This window comes from Xiphophorus maculatus, chromosome 13 (assembly GCF_002775205.1).
Source record: "Xiphophorus maculatus strain JP 163 A chromosome 13, X_maculatus-5.0-male, whole genome shotgun sequence".
In the NCBI taxonomy this organism is placed as follows: Eukaryota; Metazoa; Chordata; class Actinopteri; order Cyprinodontiformes; family Poeciliidae; genus Xiphophorus; species Xiphophorus maculatus.
This window is the reverse complement of record NC_036455.1, coordinates 24,850,344-24,875,465: the sequence shown is the minus strand read 5'-3', so window position 1 is coordinate 24,875,465 and position 25,122 is coordinate 24,850,344. Positions and strand designations below refer to the sequence as shown.

General features: G+C 39.8%; 1 protein-coding gene across 2 annotated transcripts in view; it reads left to right on the top strand.

Moving 5' to 3' along the window:
• Positions 1-25,122, top strand: part of gatad2b (GATA zinc finger domain containing 2B) — a 71,618-nt gene that overhangs the window by 38,943 nt on the left and 7,553 nt on the right. The window contains exons 4-6 of one of the 2 annotated variants that reach the window (XM_023344830.1): positions 5,037-5,168; positions 14,228-14,356; positions 22,904-23,071. In XM_023344830.1, coding sequence (XP_023200598.1) covers positions 5,037-5,168; positions 14,228-14,356; positions 22,904-23,071 — 429 coding nt within the window. The remainder of the gene's footprint in view (positions 1-5,036; positions 5,169-14,227; positions 14,357-22,903; positions 23,072-25,122) is intronic. The other variant, XM_023344831.1, reaches the window with a different exon arrangement.

Sequence of the window (25,122 nt, the reverse complement as noted above, 5' to 3'; positions counted from 1 at the left end):
CCCGTCAGGTCTATCAGATCCCTCGGAGGTTGCTTCTGCTGGCGAGTCGGTGTCGTGGTTCTGCTGGGGAGTCGGGACGGGGGCTCAGCCACCTCCGACCCTGCCTCTTCGAGGGCTTGCTCCTTTTCCTTGCCTTCTTTGTAGGTTGAAAGTCTCTGCATGGCCTCAGTGTAGTCTTTGTACTGGCTCACCCCCTTGGCGTTTGGGTCCACCAGGATTCCGTCGATGCCCGCCGCCAAGGTAGCTGTTTTTACTACGCGGTCATACTTCTCGGAGGGGCTGTAGATAACTCGCAATTTGCCAAATTCCCATTTTTCAAGGAGATCGGCGAACCATTCCAGCCATTCTTTAACCTCTGTTTTCTTAGCCACCCGCACCGGGCATTGGACGACCCCCAGTCGGTGGCCACTCTCAAGCTGGGTACAAAAATATATCTGAGTTCGCACTAAGTGCTTCATCATTCTCTGAGCCACCTCCTTGTCGAGGGTGTAGTGAGATTCAAAGAAAGCCTTCTTGTTTATCTCAGTCCAGGAATCCAATCCATCACCGAGTAATATCAGCTTCACAGGAAATTGTAATAACGTGGATTTGGAAAGACTGGATTGATGATTCCTCCAGTCCCGGCTGATGTCGCTTGCCCCTTGTCCCATTGCTGGCTTTTGCAGGGGATCCAGTTCCCCTCCTTCTTCTTCTTCGCTCATAGTTGTCTTTGTCTTCGAGTCGCCTATCCCCCAAAGCCTCTCTTTGCGCTTTCGAGTAGGGATGGGTCCAGGCTGTGTTGGCTACTGGCTTCACTGTCTGGATTTGGTCATTCTATCCTCAGTAGAAGCTTTCCCTCACCTGTATGCTATACAGTTACTGCAAGGGTTGTGACTGATGGCCTTATCAGTCACCACTAACTTTCTTCCCTAAGAGTTAGTAACCCAAGTGAGCTATTCAGAGTCTCACATCTGTTTTTACTGACTTGGTATCTTTGGGGCCCGCCTACTCAGTTGTGCGCCGCCCCACGTTGGGCGCCATGAAGGTTATCCTGCAATAGTCAGCCCCGCCCACTCCTCACTACGTCCCAGGGCTGCCTACTGACCAGTTCTCTGTCTAACAGGTCCGGAAAATCTCTGAGACCTGGGTATTACCCTAAAAGTACTCTATAAGAGATAATCTATTTAAACTGGTGGCGAAAGTGATTCGTCTAGCTCTAACTACCTCCAATCCAGAAGTTATGACCCTTTACAGTTAAGAAACAATCAGCTGAGTAGCCCTCACAGCTGCATAATTCCAATAACCACTTCTGTTAACGGTAGCCCACTTTCTAAATCATAACTTGCACTTGGAACCGGCTAGATTATGTTTAGTGACTTAGATGTAAGTCCCAGGGTCATTATTTATTCTCACCAAAGGAAATTATGAAGCCTCCTATTTACTGGAATCATGTACATTAGTTTTACCTTAATTAAAAGAACTGAACAAAGATTAAATGACTCTATTAATTCCAATGTCCACCAACCTCATTAGAATTTTATAGTATAAATTTATTAAGCAAGCTTAAGCAAGGATATGCGACATACAAATCAATAATCAATCGTATATAATTCAAAAACAGAGTAATAAAATTTACATGTACAATCCTACTACCCTGTCTCCTTTCCCTAACTTTAAGTCGCACGTTCTGAAATGGAATTTCAATGAGCAGATTCAACTCATACCCAGACGATGGTGGATCTTTTGGCAACAGGAATTTCTAGCATCCTTGGTTGAGGTCTTTGCCTTGTGTGGAAAAATCATCCTTAGAAAGGAAACAAAGCAGAACGGGTCCGAATCCTTTTGCAAAACCCAGTTCCTCATCCCTGAGGGACCTTTGTCCTTCCTCCAAGTCTTGTTGCAGAGTTGAAATTGCTGGGTTGAGACGAGACCGACGGTCGAATGAAGAACTAGAGATGGGGCGATGGGACCCAGTCCTTTCTTGGCGGTGTGAAGTCCGAGCTCCCCCGTAGTTCTGAAGTGCGGTCCGTAGCTCAATCTGCTCCTGCAGGTTGTCTCTTCTTCTGCGCCGCCGGACTGGGAACGGTCGGTTCCTCTTTGCAGCCCGTTTTTATACACTTCTCCACCATGTATGTGTATGGGGAGCTTCTGGTCTACGTGACTTCCTGAACATCTGCTGTTTTTCGTGAAAAAGTCCCCAACGTTTCCCAACCTGTCCGTACTTTCCCAAACCTGTTGCTTCAGCCAAACTCACCGCACCACCCATCCTGTGCGCCCTGGCCATCTGTTCAGAACTGCTTGCGACATTTCCTGTTTTCAGGGCTGTACTGCATTCTCGTCTTTTCTATAACTCACTTTTATCTATTACAACTCAGTAAACACATTCAACCTGTTGTTAAACCTGTTTGAATTAATTTCAAATGATTTCAACTTCATATTCATTGACAATAAATCACATCTTTCTCTTATTATTATTAATCATTAAACATAATCATTACATAGTTAAATCATTACAGATCATTAATCAGAGATTCTTTGCAGAAAGTTATTGAGTGATTACTTATACTCCTATTATTCAGACTTATTCAACTTAATTAACTTTTAATCAAACCACAAGATTACTTTATTTCTTCCAAGCCATTATGCACCTTTTTCTGCGTGTGCCTGGAAAGATCTCATACCCTTATGCCAGTTTTCTTGACATCACATTCAGATCCTCCAGTTGATGGGAGAGGGGAAAAGCAGCCGCTCCCACAAGATGTCACCCTGGGTGGTTGTCCATGTTGCACATACCAGAAACCACCACTGCACCTCAGTGATTGTGAATAGGATGGTCCCCAAGCAAGCAAACGGCATTTGTGCATTTTAGGTGCAGATATGTTGGTTCTTGATTAGTTGCTACTGTTTTACAACATAGCGGCTCCACAGGTTCACCACAGTCATTCAGATTGAATCCAAAGCCTCCCAGACTGCAGCTGTTACATTTGGCTTTTAAACCTGCGTTTCCCCAGCTCACTCCTCCTCACTGGACTCTGTGGTAGGAGACCAGGAGCCCAGCAGGTAACTGAGGTGATGGCAACATGGTGACAGGAGACCTTCTGCTCCATCTCCATTCATTTCTATGGAGTTTGGGTGGTGAGCCTACTGACAGATGAGCAAACAGCACAAAAACTAGATTTATTGTCATTACTGTTATTATACTTGTTACAATTATAATGAAAAAAGCTAAATAAGTATATTATATTTTAATGAAACAAAGTACCGTATTTTCTGGATTATAAGTCGTTCCGGAGTACAAGTCGCACCAGCCATAAAATGCATAATAAAGAAGGAAAAGACATATATAAGTCACACTGGAGTATAAGTCACATTTTTGGGGGAAATTTATGTGATAAAATCAAACACCAAGAACAGACATGTCATCTTGAAAGGCAATTTAAAATAAAAATAGAATAGAGGCAACAACAGGCTGAATAATTGTACGGTATGCTAACGTTACATGACACATAAACAACAAACTGAGAACGTGCCTGGTATGTTAACATAACATATTAAGAGTTATTCACATAACTATAGCATAAATAACATGCTAACAAGTTTACCAAACCATCCGTGTCTCTCCAAATCACTAAATCCAATGAAATCTTCATCCTCAGTGTCGCTTTTAAACAACTCCGTTAACTCCGGAGGTAGAAGATGCAGCGCTTCCTCTTCTTCCTCCTTGTTTACATCAGACTCATCGTCAGTTGCAGTTCCAATTATTCCAGCCTTTCTGAATCCTGACAGAATGGTTTTGGTTGTCACTGAAGCCCATGCTTTGTCGATCCATCCAATGACTTCCAGGAAAGTTGCACGGCGCATTCTCCCTGTTGCCGTGAAGCTGTGCTCTCCATCCATCATCCACTCCTCCCACAGGTTAGGGGACATCGTTGTCCTTTCTCTGATAGAGAGGCGATCGCGTTGCATAAAGCAATAACACCAAGAAGGTCCTCCTGCAAAGTCATTTACATTCATCTCCTTGGCAAATACCTGGGCTTGGAGACGCAACTACACTGTTGACAAGCCTTTCCTGGCAGCACGTTGTTCAAGCATCCATGTGCGAACTCATTCCTCTAGCTGTGGCCACCTAGCTTTTAGCCCGCGATTGGCTTTTTTTGTTTTCTTCATTTCTGTAAGAGTAACCTCCGCTTTTCGCCAGTCCCTTACAAGTTTCTCGCTAACTCCAAACTTTCTTTCTGCTGCTCGATTACTGTTTTCGGCTGCATATTTTACTACTTGCTGCTTGTAATCTTCAGAATATGATTTTCTTTTTGGTGCCATTTTTGTTAAGCCCTTAATTGTTTTTATAAGTTACCGTCAATGTTGAAATTATCAACACAGATCTAGAACAAACTGAGAACGGTTTAGTTTGAAAATAACATGTGATATGATATAATAATGTGTTAATAATTTCACACATAAGTCGCTACAGAGTATAAGTCGCACCCCCGGCCAAACTGTGGAAAAAAACTGCGACTCATAGTCCGGAAAATCTATAACTCATGGTAGATTTGAAGCACAAAATAAACCTGCATGTTTTCCCAGTTTGACAAATTACCAAAAGAACTTTATACAAGGTCAATAAATTTGGCTGCTGATTGTTTTCTAATATCTTAGTCTTGATAAATAAAATCTTTAAAACCATATATCTGCATCAACTAACTTGGCTGATGAATCACAATTGGGCTACTCTTGAAATGGGGCCCACAAAATCATTCTGACTGCAAATAGTCCCAGAATCAGACTTTAGACACCGCAGGTTTAAAACTTTTCAGTGTATAAAATATTCAGTGAAAGTGCTGCTTTTTGTTCTGAATCTGTTTTTCCATAAACTGGCATATAACCATTCTTCTTTCGCCACTCACATATTGATCTGAAACATGGTTGGACCTTGGTGAGCCAATTCAACCAAGTATCATTACAAAAGTTAATGGTTTTAGTTAAAAATCCATGACTGTAAAAGTCACTGTATAAAAGTAGTTACTGTGTATGCGTGTGTTTGTGTGTGTTTTCTCCAGGGAAAAACAGGAGAGGAGCGACAGCAGATGATCAAAGCTCTGAGGGAAGAGCTGCGCCTGGAAGAAGCCCGCCTCGTCTTGCTCAAGAAGCTTAGACAAAGCCAGATGCAGAAGGAGAACGTTGTTCAAAAGGTTAGTGATTTTTATTATTTACATCCTTTGAAGAGAATAATAATAAGCTATAATAAATAATAAGCTATAGCTTATTATTTTTTGTCATATACACAAAACCACTAAATGAAAATATTTTCATTTAGTGATAGCAGACACTGTCACTAGAGCACCAAAATATTAGACCAATGTTAGTGATTGGGGAGATCAGCCTTTGGAACAAATGCAACGTTTCATTACACAGGGTTTCTCCCAGAAAACTTGCTAAACCCGGTGATTTTAGCGCCGAGGCGGTCCACCGACAGTCCACCAGCAGTCCACCGTATTTTTGTATTAAAAGATGTTATGTTAAGACAGGAAATGTAAGACATTACTGGATAGTTATATGTTACAGGAAGACATCGTCAGTGAAACTATAGAGTCTTAAAAACAACATATCATAAAATACAATTAAAATGAATATCAATTATTTCCGCTTTAGTTTCATCCAAACTAAGTCAGCGTTTCCATAATACCCCCCATAAATGCATAAATGCTAACATTTTAACACAGAAAATGTGTTAAAATTTTAAAATGTGTTAAATGTGTTAAAACAATTAACAATTGTTAATTATTTTAACAATTGTTGTGTTAAAACAATTTGTTTATTGAAAATATCAATGATGCTAAATTTGATTTAATGGTGTCGGCATACATAAATCAAAGATTTGAAATTGTTTAACATTTAAATTTAAGATTTTAAGGAGCTGGCAAGTTTACTTTGAAGATTGTTCTTTGAACTTTTACATAGTTAAATTGTTTTGTTACCATAGCTACAATCTGATGATCTGAGTTTAATCTTTGAGTTTGCGCTCTCTTTGTTCACAAATACAAATTAGTATCATGCAATTATAACTGATTGCTTTTTAGGTTGGCCAAAAACTATCCCCTTCTCCCAGAATTTACTAAATCCACGGTGAAATGCTGTTAGTGGTGCTGATGTTCTTAGCAGGAAGAGAGGCCCCTAAGTCAAATTTTGCTCAAGGCCTCATACGACCAGGGACTGGCCCTGCATGAAGACCTAAATCCGCTTCACGGAGCATCTGTGCTGGATAGAGAGGGATAAATGGGAGATTTACAGCGTGTTCCAAATTATTATGCAAGTGATATTTTCTCAAATTTTCTTAAATGGTCAATGCAAATGATGGTCAGTATAATTTTCAAGTCATGAACTATTACAGTATAAATCAAATTATACTGAACAAAGCTACAGAACAGTATTTATTTCAAAAATAAACTCAAAATGCACTGTTCCAAATTATTATGCACAGCAGATTTTCTAAACATTTTATGGATTATAAAGAATGATTTTTCTACGGAAGGTACGGCTCTTCTTTTAGAACCATGAAAGAAAGTGATCAGTCAGAAAGTCCATATACTTTGCTGAGGTCATTTTCACACCTTCACGGACTCTGAAGGGGTCGATCAGCTCTCTCTCTCCCCATGATTTCGGCCCAAAAAATGACTCCACCACCTCCTTGCTGACGTCACAGCCGTGTTGGGACGTGGTGGCCATCCACCACCAATGTACTACTGCATCCATCTGGACCATCCAGTGTTGCACAGCAGTCATCTGTGAACAAGTCTGTTTGAAAATTAATCTTCATGTACGGCTGGGCCCACTGCGACCGTTTCTGCTTGTGAGCTCTGGTTAGGGGCCCAATAGTAGGTTCATGCACCGCAAGCCTCTGGAGGATCCTCCACCTTGAGGTTCCAGAGGCACCAGCAGCTTCAAATATCTGTTTACTGCTTTGTAAGGGCATTTTAACAGCTGCTCTCTTAATCCGATGAATTTGTCTAACAGAAACCTTCCTCATTCTGCTTTTATCTGTACAAACCTATCTTTGTTCTGAATCAGCCACAAATCACACATTGTACGATAACGTTTCAGTTTTTGTCAAGGTATGAAAACATTAGATATTTATCATACGGCAATACACTATCTGTTTTTCATCAGCAGAGAGATTCTTTCTCTTTCCCATATTGCTTGAAACCTGTGGCCTGCTTAATAATGTGGAACATCCTTCTTAAGTAGATTTCCTTTAATTGAGCTCACAAGACAAACTAATCAACCAGCTCTCTGAAATGAATTACAGTGATTCAAAGATTCCTGCCACACAATACCATCTATAAATTTAATAGCACAACAAAAATTTTAATCTTTATGACACTTAAATCCAATTTGCATCATAATTTTTAACACAATATAATTTATGTGGCTTTAGTAGCGCTTTCATTTTGTGTGTGAGTTTTTAAAAAGCGCCACAGAAACTGTTTTGGTTGCACGAGCTTTATGAAAAGAGTTTTTAAGATCTCTGCGTGGTCGCTCACATTAACAGCAGATTAAGATATAAGACATACAGTATATATATATATGTACAGTATATATATATATATATATATATATATATATATATATATATATATATATATATATGTTTGTCAGACTCTGCGCTGCGGCTGCAACTAAACACGACTCATCTGGTGCCGCCTAGTTTTCAGTGATAATTGTCATTATTTTATATATATATAAGATTTGTATCCATTACTGGATTCTGTTTTGTTGTTCTTTGAAGGTTGGAGGTTTAAAAGTTTAAACTCAATCAATTCTTAGTGACCAGATATGTGAAAACTTTGAAGGTTTGATCGAAACTAGAGCTACTTGGATTAGAAGGAATACAACTTTATTCATTTCCAGTATAACTTGAACATCAGATGAGTCATAAACATATTGAGTAGTTAAAATCAATAGATTTGGGCGTGCCGTGGTGGCGGAGGGGTTAGCACGACCCACATTCAGAGGCAACGTGGCCTCGACGCGGCTGTCACGGGTTCGACTCCCGGACCCGACGACGTTTACCGCATGTCTTCCCCCCTCTCCTTCCCCCTTTCCTGTCAGCCTACTTTGAAAAAGGGACACTAGAGCCCACAAAAAGACCCCTTGCAGGGCGATTTAAAAAAAAAAAAAAAAAATCAATAGATTATTTATGCAGTTCAACTCTGTAAGAACATCAGCTAAATTTTCTTAATGGCAAATGTTTTATCAACTCATTGGACACATGGACACATTTGATCCCTGCTTCAGAAAGGTGGAGGTCTCTGGACATCTTGAAGGTAAATACTGACTGGCAGTCAGGAAGATGGACATGATAAGATGAGACATCTTACAACACAGAGGACTGCACGAATAATCACACTTATGGTGTCAGATGACAGTGACAGTTTACCAACATCTGAAAGCCCACTGGAATATATTATGAATGTACCGTGCCAACATATGACAATTTCGATACTAAAGTTATTCGCAACACCCTGGCTAAAAATAGCGCATGTATATTCGGCACTACAAGTTTTAAAGTAGTTGTAATTGTAACAGTTATGGGCTAGGCAGCTAACTGCGGCTACATAAGCAGCATCAGAAGAGTGGCCTTTTAAGGAGCCTGAGGTGTGAAAAAAACAGGAGGCAGTGCTTTTAGTTTTGGTGAATATATATTAAGTGATTTGAATTTAAAAAAAACATACAATTACAACAACACAATGAGACACATCAGAATTGACTCAATAAATTGATTTCCAAATCATAAAGTCCATAGTCCATTCTTAGCTCGCCATCTTTCGATCCAGATGAGGATCTGATCCGACAGGGGGAAAAAAAACCCGACTTAAAAGGTCAGAAAACTCATTAAGTGTTTATCAAAAACAATTGTGTACAAATATAATACAAAGGAAATAATTATTAAATTTAAACATCTAGTTTATGCATACTAAATGCAAATGCAATAATTAGATTCCTAATAATTAAACAAACATTTCAATCAGGTTAAATTAACCATAATTTAAATAAAACAAAACAAAACTATCATATTTCAACTAATCAATTTAAAGTTAAAGTGCACTTCCAAAATATCAATCAAGAAAAATAAAATAAATTAATCGTCAAATACTCAAGCAGAGTGAGGGAAGGAAAATAAATAAATATACTGCCCAATATCAACTTAAGTGTAGCTACATTCTGTTCTGATCAATTTTATCTTAAACTTCAGTGCCTCAGCATCAATGTAAACTTGTCAGAACAGGCACAAAATTCAGCAACAAGTTACCTTTTTGAAAAGAGTGGGACGTACTTAGCCACAATCAGCACTAACAGAATCCCGGTGACAGTCCAGGTACACAATGCCAGTGATTCTAATAAAACAACGCTCCAATGAGCAATCGAGCAGAAGTACCACATGAAAAAGTAATACTGTTAACAAATGACAAACTCACCCAGCAATCAAATCAATAGGTTGAAAGATTTTTGGAGGAATTCTTGAGGAAGACGCCAACAGCAAGCCACAATCACAGTGGAACAGGTGAGGATCTTTTACTGTGCACTGGAGGCGGGGCTTTAAATAAGTTAGCAGAGTTTGGGCAACACGGGAAGTGGGCCCGCAAAAATAAAAGTCCTTTACTAATTGCGGGTTACATAATACAGAAAGCGGCGATATCCTTTCTTGCAACTTCTGGCCCACCTGATTTCTTCCAGCTGCAAGGTGGAAATCAGCTGTCCTTCACATTCGCAGCATTCCTCACACTGTGCCTTTTCTTGAAATCTCAAAAAAATCACAATCAGGCTGTAAAAAATAGCTCAGCTCTCTCTTCTTTTGTCTAGGAAAAATAGCAACTTGCGTTTGGTCGCACAGTAATGAAGCACAACACATTTTGCCTGGAGGTGGGGCTCTATACCCCCCACTGCCAGGAGGCGTTACTCCTCTACAAACCGAGCCAGGTCTGTGAAAACGTGGTTACTTCGTAGTAGAGCCGAGCCAAGCCAGGCCAAGTAGAGCAGGGCTGCTGCAGTAGATAGATAGATAGATAAAGATAGATAGCATTTATTGTCATTGAACAGAATTCAACGAAATTTCCATTGCAGCTCCCGTGCAAAAGGTCAAATATATACAGTATAAATAAGCAAACACACAATAATAATAATAACAATATATACAACTAAATTAACTAAAGGCACTCAACCACACCAAAGAAGTAGCAGCAGGTCCAATTATGGCAAAGTACAGATAATGTGACAGTGCAAAGTGCAGAACAGTGTGGCTGTGTGGGATATGTATGTGTGACTGCGAGGTTATGATATGTGTGGGGGGGGGGGGCGGCAGGGAGTAATGGCTCTGACGGCTGTGGGGAAGAAACTGTTTCTCAGTCTATTTGTTGTAGTCCGTATATTCCTGTACCGCTTGCCTGATGGCAGCGGCACAAACAGTCTGTGGCCTGGGTGGCTGGGATCCATGGCTATGGATCCAGCTCTCTTCTTGACCCGGTCTGTGTAAATGGAGTCCAGGTCTGGGAGGGGGCATCCCACAATGCCTTGTGCTGTTCTCACCACCCGTGTCAGTTGTTTCCTCTCCAGTGCTGTGCAGCTACCATACCACACAGTCATGTTGAGGCAGAGGATGCTCTCGATCATCGCCCTGTAAAAGTTCACGAGCAGCCGTGAGGAAAGTCCAGCCCGTCTCAGTTTCCTGAGGAAGAAGAGCCTTTGTTGTGCTTTCTTCACCAGGTGGGAGGTGTTTGTGTTCCAGGAGAGGTCAGAAGTGATGTGGAGGCCCAGGAACTTGATGTTGTCCACACGTTCCACCACTTCTCCATCTATGAGAAGGGGAGTGTGATCCGTCCTCCTGGACCTTCTGTAATCCACAATGACCTCCTTGGTCTTCCCTGTGTTCAGCACCAAGTTGTTGGCTGAACACCACTGAGTGAGCTGCAGAATCTCCTCTCTGTAGTGGGTCTCGTTGTTGTCTGAAATGAGACCCACTACTGTTGTGTCGTCCGCGTACTTCACGACTGTGTTGGTGGGGTGGATGGCCACGCAGTCGTGTGTAAACAGGGTGAAGAGAGCTGGGCTGAGCACACAGCCCTGCGGCGTGCCTGTGTTGAGGACCAGTGGGGACGATGTTGAGCCACTTATTCTCACCACCTGAGGCCTGTTGGTGAGGAAGTCTCTGATCCAGTGGCACAGTGAAGCGGGCAGCCCCACCTCGAGTAGCTTCAGCACCAGCTTGTCTGGGATGACGGTGTTAAATGCTGAGCTGAAGTCTACAAATAGCATCCTGACGTAGGTGTTGGGATGCTGCAGATGGGAAAGAGCCAGTGGAAAAGAGGCAATAAATCCAGGTGATTGAGGCCTTCACCTGTGTCTTCTGGAGTTTCTGACAAAGCAAATCAAGCTGAATTGTGCTAAATGCACTGGAGAAATCAAAGAACTCGATCCTCACATTGCTGCCTACTTTGTCCAGATCACAGTAGGTTTGTTGAAGCAGGTGTATGATGGCGTCTTCAACTCCAACTTCACACCAGTCCTAATATGTGCTTATCTGCTTAATCAGGTGAGGAGTGTCCCCACAACCTTTATGAGATGAGATGTCAGGGCAACAGGTCTATAGTCACTGATGACTGATGGGTGAGTTTTCTTCGGTACGGAAACCAAGCAGGTTGTCTTCCACAACAATGGAACCCTCTCTGGGGTCAGGCTAAGGTTGAAGAGATGTTGGAGAATCTCACAGAGCTGCTTTGGAGCTTGAGGCCTTCAGGACTTTGGGGCTGACACCGTCTGGACCTGTTGCCTTGTTCCGGTGCCTCTTCACCTGACTTCTGAGAGGGATGAACAGCATTTCCCGATTTGGATGAAGATATTGTTCCTCTACAGTTTATTCTCCAGCTTCTTCTTGTACTTATCCTTTCTGTCTGTAATTTTGTCTTTGACTTGCTTCTCTATTCTCCTCAATAACTCCCTGTCTCATTCCCTAAAGGCTCTTTAAACTTGCTTAACAGTTCCATTAGTTCACTGGTGACCTAGGGTTTGTTATTCTGGAAGCATCTCGCTGTTCTGGTGGGGATTGTGCTGTCCACACAGAAGTTTATGTAGTCAGTCACACATTCAGTCATGGCATTGATGTCATTTCTATGTGGCTGGCAAAAGGCAACCTCACCATGTTGTGACAGCAATCTTATGAGACAGATGATCTGTGAAAAGATCAATATTCTCTATCTCGTCCCTGTGCTGCTATTTAGGTTTCAAGAAATGCACAGCCAATGAGAGCCAAAAGGAGTGTCTTAGCACTGTCAATCAAGCTCATGTACTAGCTGAGCTAATGGTACAGAAACAACTCACTGTTACAGGAAAACCGTTTGTCTGCCATCATCAGTGGCCATTATAGTGATAACAGCCACCGTCACGTGGTCTGTGCCCCTTTTATGAAGGGCTTTGCTAGCTACAGCTTAGCAAGGAGGGGTATTGCGAGGGGGAATGAACAGCACAACAGTAAATTGTGATTGACAGCACTCAAACCAGCCTCTTGGTTCTGAGTAGCACTGGAGAAGACAGAGGAACTTTATATATATATATATATATATATATATATATATATATATATATATATACCGTATTTTCCGCACTATAAGGCGCACCTAAAAACCTTCAATTTTCTCAAAAGCCATATAATCCGGTGCGCCTTATATATGGACCAATATTGAGCCACAACAGGTCTCGCAACTACGGTAAGCAGTCGCCGACTTCATTTTCCCCCTTAGAAGAAACGGGGGAAAGCAGACGCCGACTTCATTTTCCCCGTAGAAGAAGAAACGGGGGAAAGCAGCCGCTGATGCAGCCAGCGGTGCATGCTGGGTTTTGTGTAAAGACCCCAAAATGGCTCCTATTAAGAGACACGCTTACGATGCAGAGTTTAAGCTCAAGGCGATCAGTCACGCAGTAGAACACGGGAATAGAGCAGCAGCGAGAGAATTTAACATGAACGAATCAATGGTGCGGAAGTGGATGAAGCAACAGCTGTTCACTTTGGGAATGAACAGAGTTTTCAAAACGCTGGTTTGTAATCTATTAATAAAGTTTGACTGAAATATCTGACTATTTTGTTGACATTCCCTTTTGCACAGTTCCATCTAATGGATACATAACGTAACCCCAGCCTCTACTGTAGTGTCTATTCTATGCGCCTTATAATGCGGTGCGCCTTATATATGAAAAAAGTTTTAAAATAGGCCATTCATTGAAGGTGCGCCTTATAATGTGGTGCGCCTTATAGTTTGGAAAATACGGTGTGTGTGTGTGTGTGTGTGTGTGTGTATATATATATATATATATATATATATATATATATATATATATATATATATATATATATATACTGCAGCTTTAATAGCTTTCATCTGCAGTTTATTTATTGTCCTCACATTCAGTTGCAATGCCAAAAGATTTCCGGTCTTCTCTTCTTGCAGATACTTATAATATTTTAATACTACTTGTAACAGTGTAAACATAACTGTTTAGATAATGTATCAGGACCAAAAAAAGTTGCCTCATGGCACAACTTACCCTGTGTATGGAGTAGGACTAAGTTGAGCATAGGTGTGGGGTAAATTGAACCATATACCTAAAATGTATACTCCATCCTCCCCCCTAAGTTGACTCCACCCCTCACTCACCTCTTCCTAAACAAAAGTCACTTGTTCCCATCAAGCACATTCTTTATTTATACACAATTCATTGGTTTCAATAACTTTTTAGAGGCACAGCTGTAGTTCAGATGAGTCCAATTTAGAGATAGTACTCAAATGAGAATTTTTTTGATTTAGTTAAAGGTAAAGCTGAGGTAGTGTTTTTTTCTCAGCTTCCTCGCTGATAAGGCCATATAGAAAGACCTGGATGTGACATCAAGGAATGAAAGTGTTCCACAGTCTCCAGCTGGCAGGCATAGGCATCTTCAACAGGCATTTTCTTGATACAGTAGTCCTCTCTCTTTCAAGGCATCACTCTGTTTAATGCACACAAAGCCAGGGCCAGAATACAACAGGGCCAGGCTGGCTCCACAGTGCAAAAAGGCCTACTACATTCTTTTCAGCTTGTAGTAAATGTAGCAATACATTCTATGAAACCATTTAGGAAGAAAAACATATTGTATAAATTTTATGTGTAAAAAAGGACTTACAGCTCACTTATTACAACCTGAATGTAGACTGCTATCTGTGTGCAGGTCCCAGCGGTCCAGAGCTCTGCATCCTCTGTTCAGCCTCCTCCCATTCACAGCTCTTCAGGTATTGGAAAGTTGCCTGTGAGGCCAGGCTTGCACAACACTGAGCCTCAAAATCTCCGAACTGCACAGGTATTTCAGTGTGTTTTTCATATGAGGGACAAAATTAAGAATATTTTGTCCAGTGTTAAGGATTTGGGTTGAAGTACATTTTACAAAATATCTCTGTCTCTTCATTTAGACTTATTGTCACATACATTTACAGTCCTGAAAATGTCAACCCCCTGTTCCTATTTCCTCCAGTTTCTTATAAATCACAATGTAAGCTAAATGAATCCCCTGATCCCCAGGGATGAGACAGACACTCCTGGGAGCTTCTAGAATTTTTATAATGTAAAAAATGTTCTTAAAATCGGTTTGTGTAGTGTTAGTTCTGTATCAGTAATATGTAACATAACCAAACCAGATGACAGCCTTATCTGTGCTGGTTATAGCGTTGCATCAATTCCTGTCCTGCTATATCTTGCACGCTGCTGTGAGATACTGGATGTTTCTCTGGGCTCTGCACAGCCTGCACCTACACTGTAAAAATATCTTTAAAATTTATACTAAAAATTTGTAAAGTACCAACTGTTAGACTGTAACATCCTAAACATTATTTTGAAAATACATTGAATTACCATAACTCAAACATAAATTTTGCATTATGTTTTCTACAGACTGCAGAAATTATTTTTTACAGAGAATAGAATGCTGGTATGATATTACCTATTGTAATCACAAGATTTTTTTGTCTTGGACATTATTCTTTTTTTCCATCTTTTTACATGTCTTTTTGTAGGCCTTAACATTTTCAAAAACTCACCAAACTTTGCCCAATATTGTTCCCAGTGTGAAATTTTCGGATTCCAGTGGAATCGAAAGTGGACGTGGCCACATTGCTCGACATCGCCCCCTAACAGGAGATAGGGCAAACCGTACATTGTGGAGATCTGAAATTCTGTACATAGGTAGCTCACCCCAAGTGAAGAAAAAAGGTCTCCTGGAGGTTTGCCGTAAAATGGATAGGGAGGCAGCCATTTTGGGTCAAAGGGCAAATTTTGGCCATTTTTGATATTTTCACACTTTGAACTTTAACAAACTCTTCCTAGGAATTTTGAGCTGTCATAATCATTTTCGGTGAAGGGACGTAGTTAAGGGATGGGGCATTAAAAGTTATCAACATCATGAGTTTTAGAGCATGTTTGGGTGTGTGGCCAAGCAACAAACTCACAAATGCAAAGAAAGCACTATAGCTTTCACATAAAATGTTCAATTGGCACCAAACTTGGTATGAGTGATCCACGTTGGATGTTGTCATATTCTGACGTCATCTAAGCCCCACCCCTTCAAAACAGGAAGTGACTTTTTTTTTTACTTGGAAAGCTCCAGAGATGGAGCTTGTGTCAGAAGACAAATAACTAAAGGTGGGACCAAGTCAGTGTTTTACAAGTCTCAAGTAAGTCTCAAGTCTTTATCCCGAGTCAAGTCTCAAGTAAAGACAGTCAAGTCTCAAGTCATGACAGGCAAAAGTCGATGCATTTGAAAGACCAGATTTATATAGCATGACAAAACATTGCTTACAAGTGCTGCTTCATCATTGTAGCCTGGAGTACATTTGCTAATGTAGCCTGCGTACACTTGCTAATAACACGAAGTTAACTGAAGTCAACTATCTCATAGCAAAAGAAAAGTACCACCTACCATTCTATGTGCAACTTTAAATGTCAAACAAAGTTGGAAGTTGTTGCAACCCCATCTGAGATCTTCATGTAGATTTTGCATGTTACAGTCTGTTGTTGTTGCATACTTCATAATTCATGTACCCAAAAGAAATTATTCGCAGGAGCATATGTGCTTTTAGCGTTTTTTTCATCTCCTCCCGGCTCCCTCCCCGTTTAAAATTTTTTTTTTTAAATAAAAGTAAAAATAGAGGGACGGTCTACGTCTGTTTACACGGAATGAGTGAAACAAATTAATGGGGCCTACTTTAAGAATAATGTGTTTTAAGCTATAGATTTTTTTTTTTAAAAATCAAGTCTTTTCAAGTAAACAGGTTCAAGTCCAATTCAAGTCTTGAACCTGTTAAGAAGTTAAGTTCAAGTCTCTGAACATTTTTTTAAGTCAATTCTAAAGTCTTAATATTAATTACTTGAGTCCAAGTCATGTGACTTGAGTCCCCACCTCTGCAGATAACAAGTTGGTCTTACTTACTTTAAAGTGCAAAGAGTTTTTTGCTGGAGGCCATGGGCGTGGCGAAGTCACAGGTCACACCCGTTGCAATACATTGGCTCTAAATTCCACATATTTCAGCCGAGCTGTACCAAACTCACTGTGATCGGTCTTAATCCACCCACAAAAGGAATGCAGTCCAATATTTACTGGGCCTGGCCTAATTCCCCCACAGCGCCCTCTAGAGTACTTTAAATAATCACCCCCAACCAAGCTTTGACAATCATGAAATTCAGCATGTGTATTTTCACAGGACCTTAAAAAAGTCTGTTGTAGCCATGAAGTCGGCCATTTTGGATCAGAGCCACTTTTATAAAAGTTGTATCTGAGCGAACTCCTCCTACAGCTTTTGACATACAGATTCAGAATCCCTCAGCATCGTCTTTTGAGGCATTGAAGGATCCTTTTCCTACATCAAAGTGTTTGGACGTGGCCAACCTCAAAATCTGACCATTCGCCATAAAGCATCAAGGTGGAATAACTTCCACACAGAAGCGCTCAGCTGCATCAAACTTTCTTTGTGTCATAATAGACCAAACCTAATCATATGTACCTGGTAAATTGATGACATCACCAATTTGCCATGTGAATTAATTATATTGATTATGTGTAATTTTATGCTCACCATACATCTGTCATATAGTAAGATAGCTGTACGTTAGGCAATGCTGTTTGCAATGTATTGTAGTGGGCAAAGAGGTAGTAGGCTTAGGGCAACAAGTCTTGACACAGTTTTTTATGCGTTTTTCAGATAACTTTGTGTTAGACTTCAAGGTTTACAGTTAATGCAGTTACTGTTTGTTATGTAAACACGGAGTTCCCCAGATTGTATTTTTGCTTGATAGCAGCATCACTATCAAGACCACAGTACTGTTTAACATTTTTAACTCTGCAATCCTACAGTTGAGCAGTAGCTCTGAGCTTCCTGAACTCAACACAGTGTTGTCAGTCCAAGTGCATAAGTGCTAGCTAGAAGGCGCTAGTTAATGGTGCTGAGACTGGCTTGGACTGGTCCGTCGAAGGATGCAGCCACTGAATTGAGACGCAATCTTTGAAATCAAGTTTCCGCTATTTCTGCACACTCAGAAAGAATCCCAGGTAAGCATCTTTCAGAGTTTAAATTGAAGCTAGCTAACTTTTACCAACTGATAAAAAAAGTATATTGTTTCCCTTTAATTAATGTGAGCCGTGCTGTTAATTTACATGCTTTGCAGATGTTAGGAAAGAAACATTTTTACTATGTGGAGCATTTAATGCAAATTTTTCTCAGAAACACAACCCTTCCATTTCCATTTATATTAGCAGTTATTTAATATAGATGTATTTAGATGCTTCAAATTTTATTTCAGGTTACCTTCAGACAGCATATGCTTAGAGTTATTGTTAATGGCAGAAGCAGCTTCTTCAAGTATTGATTCACTTGAATTGAATTACTTGGAATGAAATGTTCATGCATTCAAGTTAAAACAGTGAAGAACGCTTTAGCTTTTGTTTCAGTGCTTTAGTAATACTTGGAAGAAGATTCTAAGCTTAGTATCAGTGATAAAATTTTACTTTAACCTCTTAACTGTCACCCCCAAAATACTTGCATGTAAGTCACTGAGTCCATAAGGACATTGTTGTCCTCATGACAGTTAAGAGGCTGCAAGTTAAAAAAAACCTTAAATATTAAATATTTTGCAGTTTTTCTCAGTTGCTTGGGTGCATTTCTCAGAGCAGAATTTAAATTCTCAAAACTACTTGTTCAATCTTCGAATCATTGTGTCAATTGTTCACATCAAAAAAGCAGTTTCTCATTCCTTTGAGCAAGTTCAGCTGTCTCAAGTGAGGAGCTAGCTGTGGCTCTGCAACGCAAGCAAAACAAGCTCCAGTAAGTAAATACTTAAAACAAAAGACACATATCACCTTTTTTTACTTCCACTTCTCAATGGGATGAAATACATTAACAATAAAAATCATTTCATTACTTTAGCTGAATCATGATAAACTGCTTTGTTATGCCCTGAAATCAAGACTAGCAAAACTAGCCACATTGCATTGATAGACTTGAGCTTTTTTTTATCGAAGGTGGCAAATATTTCAACCCCAACCCCTCCCTCAAAATTGCATTTAAGAAATCTCCTTGTTTATTGTGCCCCCAATAATAAAATTGAAATTCCTCTTTAATTTCTTAACCCATTGATGAATTTTTCTCAGCATGGCAAAGGTAGTGTAATGTAATTCCTACAACACTCCATGTACAATTTTCCATAAGGAGATTGTCCTATGTTTCTATTTAAATGTTTTTGTCTTTGTTCTCTGCATTTCTGTTGTTGTGAGAATTTTTTTTAGCAAAGAGTGAGGGAAAAACGGTTTCAAAAACCAGAGAACCAGAGGAAAAACATTTATTCTTACTCAGTATTTATCCGAAGGCTTTACAGGGTTCGAAGACTCTGCTTACTGGACACAATCAGGAGAAAGAGCCCCTAACAGAACACAGCATACAGTTTTATAGGAAGGGTTCATTCCATTCACAGTTTGACAGTCTGCTTAGTTACAAACAGATAGAAGGCATCTTCTTTAACAAGAAACATTAATCCTTCAAGGACGTCATGAGGGTACAAGCAAAGAAATAATTTTATAACTTTATTGTAATTCAGAGGTCAGAGAAGTTTCAGAAGACTTTCCCATGAGCGTGTGCATTACACAAGAATCATTATACTGTTATGCATTGTTTTACTCATAATCATAGTAACCTTAAAATTTTCCACTACACTGTCTTTTCCTTTCTGAATCACCATGGTGTAGTCTGTCAACAAATTATATTAAAAACAGAAATGTGAATTTTGTCAAGTCTCCTGGCATTGATCTCCAACAATTATAGTTTACAGTTCTTGTCATCAAAACTTTAGGCATAGTCTACCACAGAATACCTCTCCAGACTACACTGTTGTATTGAAAACATGACTAGTCAATTTGACTGTCTTATCCAAACACAATGTGCCTCAGAACCTATCATTCTTAGGCACCAATACAGATAGTTAATTTTGAGAGATGCATTTGCAAGCATTTGTTTGCTTGCATTTGTTTTGCAAGCAAACAAATGCTGTTTTGCTTTTTGTATGAATTGTTCTGAGAAGTGCACTTACTGGTTTGCAAATGTCAAATATACCATACTGACTGAGAAAAACTGTAACAGCATAAATTGTCTTAACTCTCTCTTTGAATGTATGAAAAGTGTAAACATTTAGGTTTTCATTTCCGTAACTTTTCAGGGATTGGAATTTATATAAATGGCTGAGGACAACTTATTGGCCTTCATGACACCCAGACAAATGGTGAGTATCTATTTCATGAAATGCTCAACTTTTATATTTAATTTGTGTATTGAAATTTGGACTTAAAATTGTTTAATGTGTTACAAGGGTTCTCTGTGTTTGGGGACATAAATTTGCAAAAAGAAGAAAAGACCAAAGGCACTTATGCCAAACAATAAAATGACTGTGGGGTGGAATCCAGACAACATAGCACAAACTGTTTCAGGCACCATCAAAGCGTCTTTAGAAATCCTTACGTTTACCTACCTTTATGTCTGTGTTTTGAGCTGTACAAGGTTTTTACAAATTTTTAGTGTTCACATTTCGGTTTTATTTGTGAAGGGCCACCTACTTGCAAGGCCTAATATTTTCCAACTGAGCTCATAGCTCAGTAGCTCAGATACATGTGATGGATCTAGGTTTAACAGACATATTTAAAAAAAAAACAAAAAAAACTTTATACTGATGGGGAGGGGGATATTTCCCATTGCCATGTTAGTTCTGCTTTTAAAAATGGGAGTGTTATGTATTTTCCTGGAATTGTTCCATTTTATGCAACTATTATCTTCAATTGTTATGAAATTGCTATATACATCAAAATTAACTTAAGAGAATTTTGACTTAATCATAGACACCTGCAGCTGACACCTTAAAATTGGCCTTTGTCTCTTTGAGAACCTCCCAGCCTTTCTGACTCTCTGCCTTTTGCTCATCACCAACAATGCCTCTCCTTGCTGCCCATTAATGGCATTTATAGCTGTTCTTTGGAGCTCAACAGATGTGCAGTTACACTAGGTGTTTGATTACTGCTGCCACTCTTCTGGTGGCGATGCACGAGAGAGGGGTGCTCTGTGGAGCTGGGGCTCAGCTGAGGACTGCTGTTCCAAGACGAAGCTTTGTGTAAATGGGCAGCACATTGCATGAGGAAGCATTTAGGCACCACTGAATGGCTGACATGGGAGATCAGAGAATCTCTAAAGCATGTTTTGATGAGGGAATGACTCATTATGAACATGGAATTATAACAAGATATAAAGCTCGAACCTAAACAATTGATTGCAATATACACACCAAATAAGGGCTGTTTTAATTAAACAACCCTTCGTTTCTGAATTTTTGGGGGATTTTTTTTAATTTTTGGACAGTGGTATTAGACCAGAGTCTTTCTACATTGAGTTTGTCTTGTGTCATTTATCCTGAATGAGTGCTCCAAAAAGTAAAAAGTTGTAAAGAGAAACATGTTTATCCCAAATGGGACGATGGAATTCCTGTTTTCCAGGGAATTCAAGAAAATTCTCTGGAAAATAGGTCTTTGTCTGATGTTTTTGTCTGGTTGCAGCGGCACCTCAGTTGACAGAAACACTTATTTAAGAACTTAGGAATTTTCAATCAGAAATGACAACATCGCCTGTTTAAAGTTCCAGTCTGTATTATACTCTGTCAAACCAGTCTTAAGCCTAGACCCAATGACTCAGCCTTGCCAAGGCAATGTTGAGGTAAGCAGTGGTTCATTTCACAGTAGCAAACAATGCCAGATGTCTTTAATTGTATTTTTAAGAAGGTTATACATTTTCAGGCATTACTGTAAAACCCTGTCAGTGTGCAATTCAACAAGGGTGAAACAAACACAAATGCTGAGTTTATAAGACGTTCATGTAGTTCATCATTTTAACTTTTGCTTTTTTTCTGTTTTCCAACTGCAGAGGATCTTGCAATGAACACTTGACTGACAACATATGAGCCTCAAGCTCAACTGGTGATTTTAAAGATGATGTCCATGTTACACGTCCTCTTCAGCAAAGTCTGGACTCAGCCACTTGTTACTCTTGATCAACCCAGAGCAAAGAGTCCTTTTGTCACATGAATTTCTTCCACCATGGATTATTCCTCATGTGGACACATGCTGGGGGTTTTTCAGATCTCAGTAGTGTCATGTGAGGATACTAGGCAGAAAATAGAATCTGTTCTGTTTTTAACTGAATGTTTAAGTAGAAATTGTTTCTGTAAGTGTATTAGTCATAGCCTGTATTTTTGTTTACTTTGGACTTATTTCCTGTATAATTTCCCATTTTGAAATGCTGACAAACTACATTCCCTTGTGTGTTGTGCTGTATTTTTAACAGTAAAATTTTGGCATTTGCAGCTGCCGGTAATTTATCATAGACTTGATTTTTACAATAAAATGTCATAATGTATTATGCAGTTTTCCCATGTTTTTTTTACTGATGTACATTAATTATGTTTACAGTATATCTGTTGTTTTTATAGTAATTTTCTATAAATAGTTTCAGTTTTATTCAGTTTATTCACTCAATTTAAAAAATTCCATGATAAACTTACAACACATTCTCTGGGTTTGGCGGTTGAAAGGAAGAACGATACTTGTCTGACTGCATTGTGCTAAATGTAAAGTTTGGTGGAAGGAGGATTATGGTGTGAGGTTTCTTTTCAGGAGCTGGATTTGGCCCTTTGGTTCCAGTTCCAGTACCAAGACATTTTAGATAATTCCATGCTCCCAACTTTGTGGGAACAGTTTGGAGTTGACCCCTTTCTTTTCCAACATAACTGAGCACCAGAGCACAAAGCACGATGTCACCAGGTGACTTTGAACCCATACAAGCACTAAACAGATGCAGACAAAACTGAAATTGTCATCTTTGGACCAATCTAGAGTCAACACTCAGCTTCAGTTATTACTGCTAGAAAGTAGAAATCATGCCTGAAATCTGGGAGTAGTGATGGACTCTGACCTGAACCTTCAGAGCCACATAAAGACAGTTATAAAGTCAGCCTTCTATCACCTGAAGAACATTTTTAGGATTACAGGACTAGTGTCTCAGCGAAATCTAGAAAAACTCATCCATGTGTTTAACTTTATTTGCATTGATTACTGCAACAATGTCTTCACAGGTCTGCCTAAAAAAAGAAATAGCATACAGCTGCAGCTGATACAGAACGCTGCTGCTCACATTTTCACAAAAACGAGGAAAATAGAGCATGTTACCCCAATTCTAAAATCCAGAGCCTTGAATTTTTAAGGGTGGTGTTCCAGTCCTTAAGGTAACAATCCTCATTTCCCTCTAATGCTGTTTGTTCGTTCTTCCTTTTTTAGGGTCATACAGTCATTCGTTCTGCCAATACCAGCCTTCCTCCAATGCTTATGTCCCAACGAGTGATTGCCCCCAGTCCATCCCAACTACAGGGCCAGAGGGTGTCCTCCAAACCTGGGATGCCACGATCCAGCTCATCCAGCATGACCAGTGCGGTAAACTATCAGCAGGTGGGAATTTCTCCTGGCCTCATTTATTCAAGCTGCAAGTGTTTTTGTTGTTGTTGTTGTTTTGACCAATCAAAGAGAATTGGTCAGTGGTTGGAATAAAGTTATCAACCATAGTCTAATTAAGGTGTTTGACAAGTTTTAGTTCTGTGGGCAGAGTTACTTCACTGACTTAAATAGATATTCAGAGATCATCTCAAGGCAATAAAAAGACCCAAAAGTTGGTTCTATTCACATATGAACAATGAGGCTTTTAAATATGATATGGGAAAAAATATCCTTAAACTTTGTTGTAATCCTGCACAGCTGCATCTTTGATTTCCAGCCATTTATTGCATGTCTTGCATGTTTTATTGCACTTCTTTCCCGACTGCACCACCAGTACCAAAAATACTTTCAAAAAATATTGAGTGGTTTCATAATACACTGCCTGGCCAAAAAAAAAGTCGCCACCAAAAAATGGTCACACTCTCTAATATTTTGTTGGACTGCCTTTAGCTTTGATTACAGCCCGCATTCGCTGTGGCATTGTTTCAATAAGCTTCTGCAGTGTCACAAGATTTATTTCCATCCAGTGTTGCATTTATCTTTCACCAAGATCTTGTATTGATGATGGGAGAGTCTGACCACTGCGCAAAGCCTTCTCCAGCACATCCCAAAGATTCTCAATGGGGTTAAGGTCTGGACTCTGTGGTGGCCAATCCATGTGTGAAAAAGACGTCATTCTCCCTGAACCACTCTTTCACAATGTGAGCCTGATGAATCCTGGTATTGTCATCTTGGAATATGCCCGTTCCCTTTGGGAAGACAAAATCCATTGATGGAATAACCTGGTCATTCAGTATATTCAGGTAGTCAGCTGACCTCATTCTTTGGGCACACAATGTTGCTGAACCTAGACCTGACCAACTGCAGCAACCCCAGATCATAGCACTGCCCCCACAGGCTTGTACTGTAGCCACTAGGCATGATGGGTGCATCACTTCACCTGCCTCTCTTTTTACCCTGATGCGCCCATCACTCTGGAACAGGGTAAATCTGGACTCATCAGACCACATGACCCTCTTCCATTCCTCCAGAGTCCAATCTTTATGCTCCCTAGCAAACTGAAGCCTTTTTTTCTGGTTAGCCTTACTGATTAGAGGTTTTCTTATGGCTACACAGCTGTTCAATCCCAACCCCTTGAGTTCCCTTTTGCATTGTGCGTGTGGAAATGCTTTTGCGTTCACAATTAAACATACTCCTGAGTTCTGCTGTTGTTTTTCTTCGATTTGATTTGACCAAACGTTTAAGTAATCGCCGATCACGATCATTCAGGATTTTTTTCCGACCACATTTCTTCCTGGAAGACGATGGTTCCCCACCATCCTTCCAGTTTTTAATGATGCGTTGTACAGTTCTTAACCCAATTCTAGTAGTTTCTGCAATCTCCTTAGATGTTTTCTCTGCTTGATGCATGCCAATGATTTGACCCTTCTTAAACAGACTAACATCTTTTCCACGACCACAGGATGTGTCTTTTGCCATGGTTGTTTAAGAAATGAGGAGTTACTCATTGCATCAGCTGGTGTTAAATAACTTGTTGCCAGCTGAGAGATAATTGCCTATGCAGTACTTATCCAATAGGAGGCTTGTACCTATTTGCTTAGTTAAATCCAGGTGGCGACTTTTTTTTTGGCCAGGCAGTGTATTTCTCTCCACTTCATCCGAGAAAACAATAATTAGAACATTGCAAGTTAATATTTTGTTGTACATTTTACAAAGCCAGAATATTCTGCTGTTAAATAAAGTTGAGGTGTGATTGGTGTAAAACAATTGTTTGAGCATGTATTTGCTTTGGTTTGTGAATATTTGTAATCCTTACAAACCATAGACTGCATTTGATCCAGAATGTGTTCCAGGTGGAACCTGTTAGAAAAGTTGTATTACTTTGTTTCTTCTATGCAAACATTTGGCGTAAAATTTTGGGGAACAAGTACTGTCCATGATACTTCCTAATGGCTGCAATTCAATAATTTGTCTTAAGTGTTTTGTTTTTGATAAGCCTAATATGC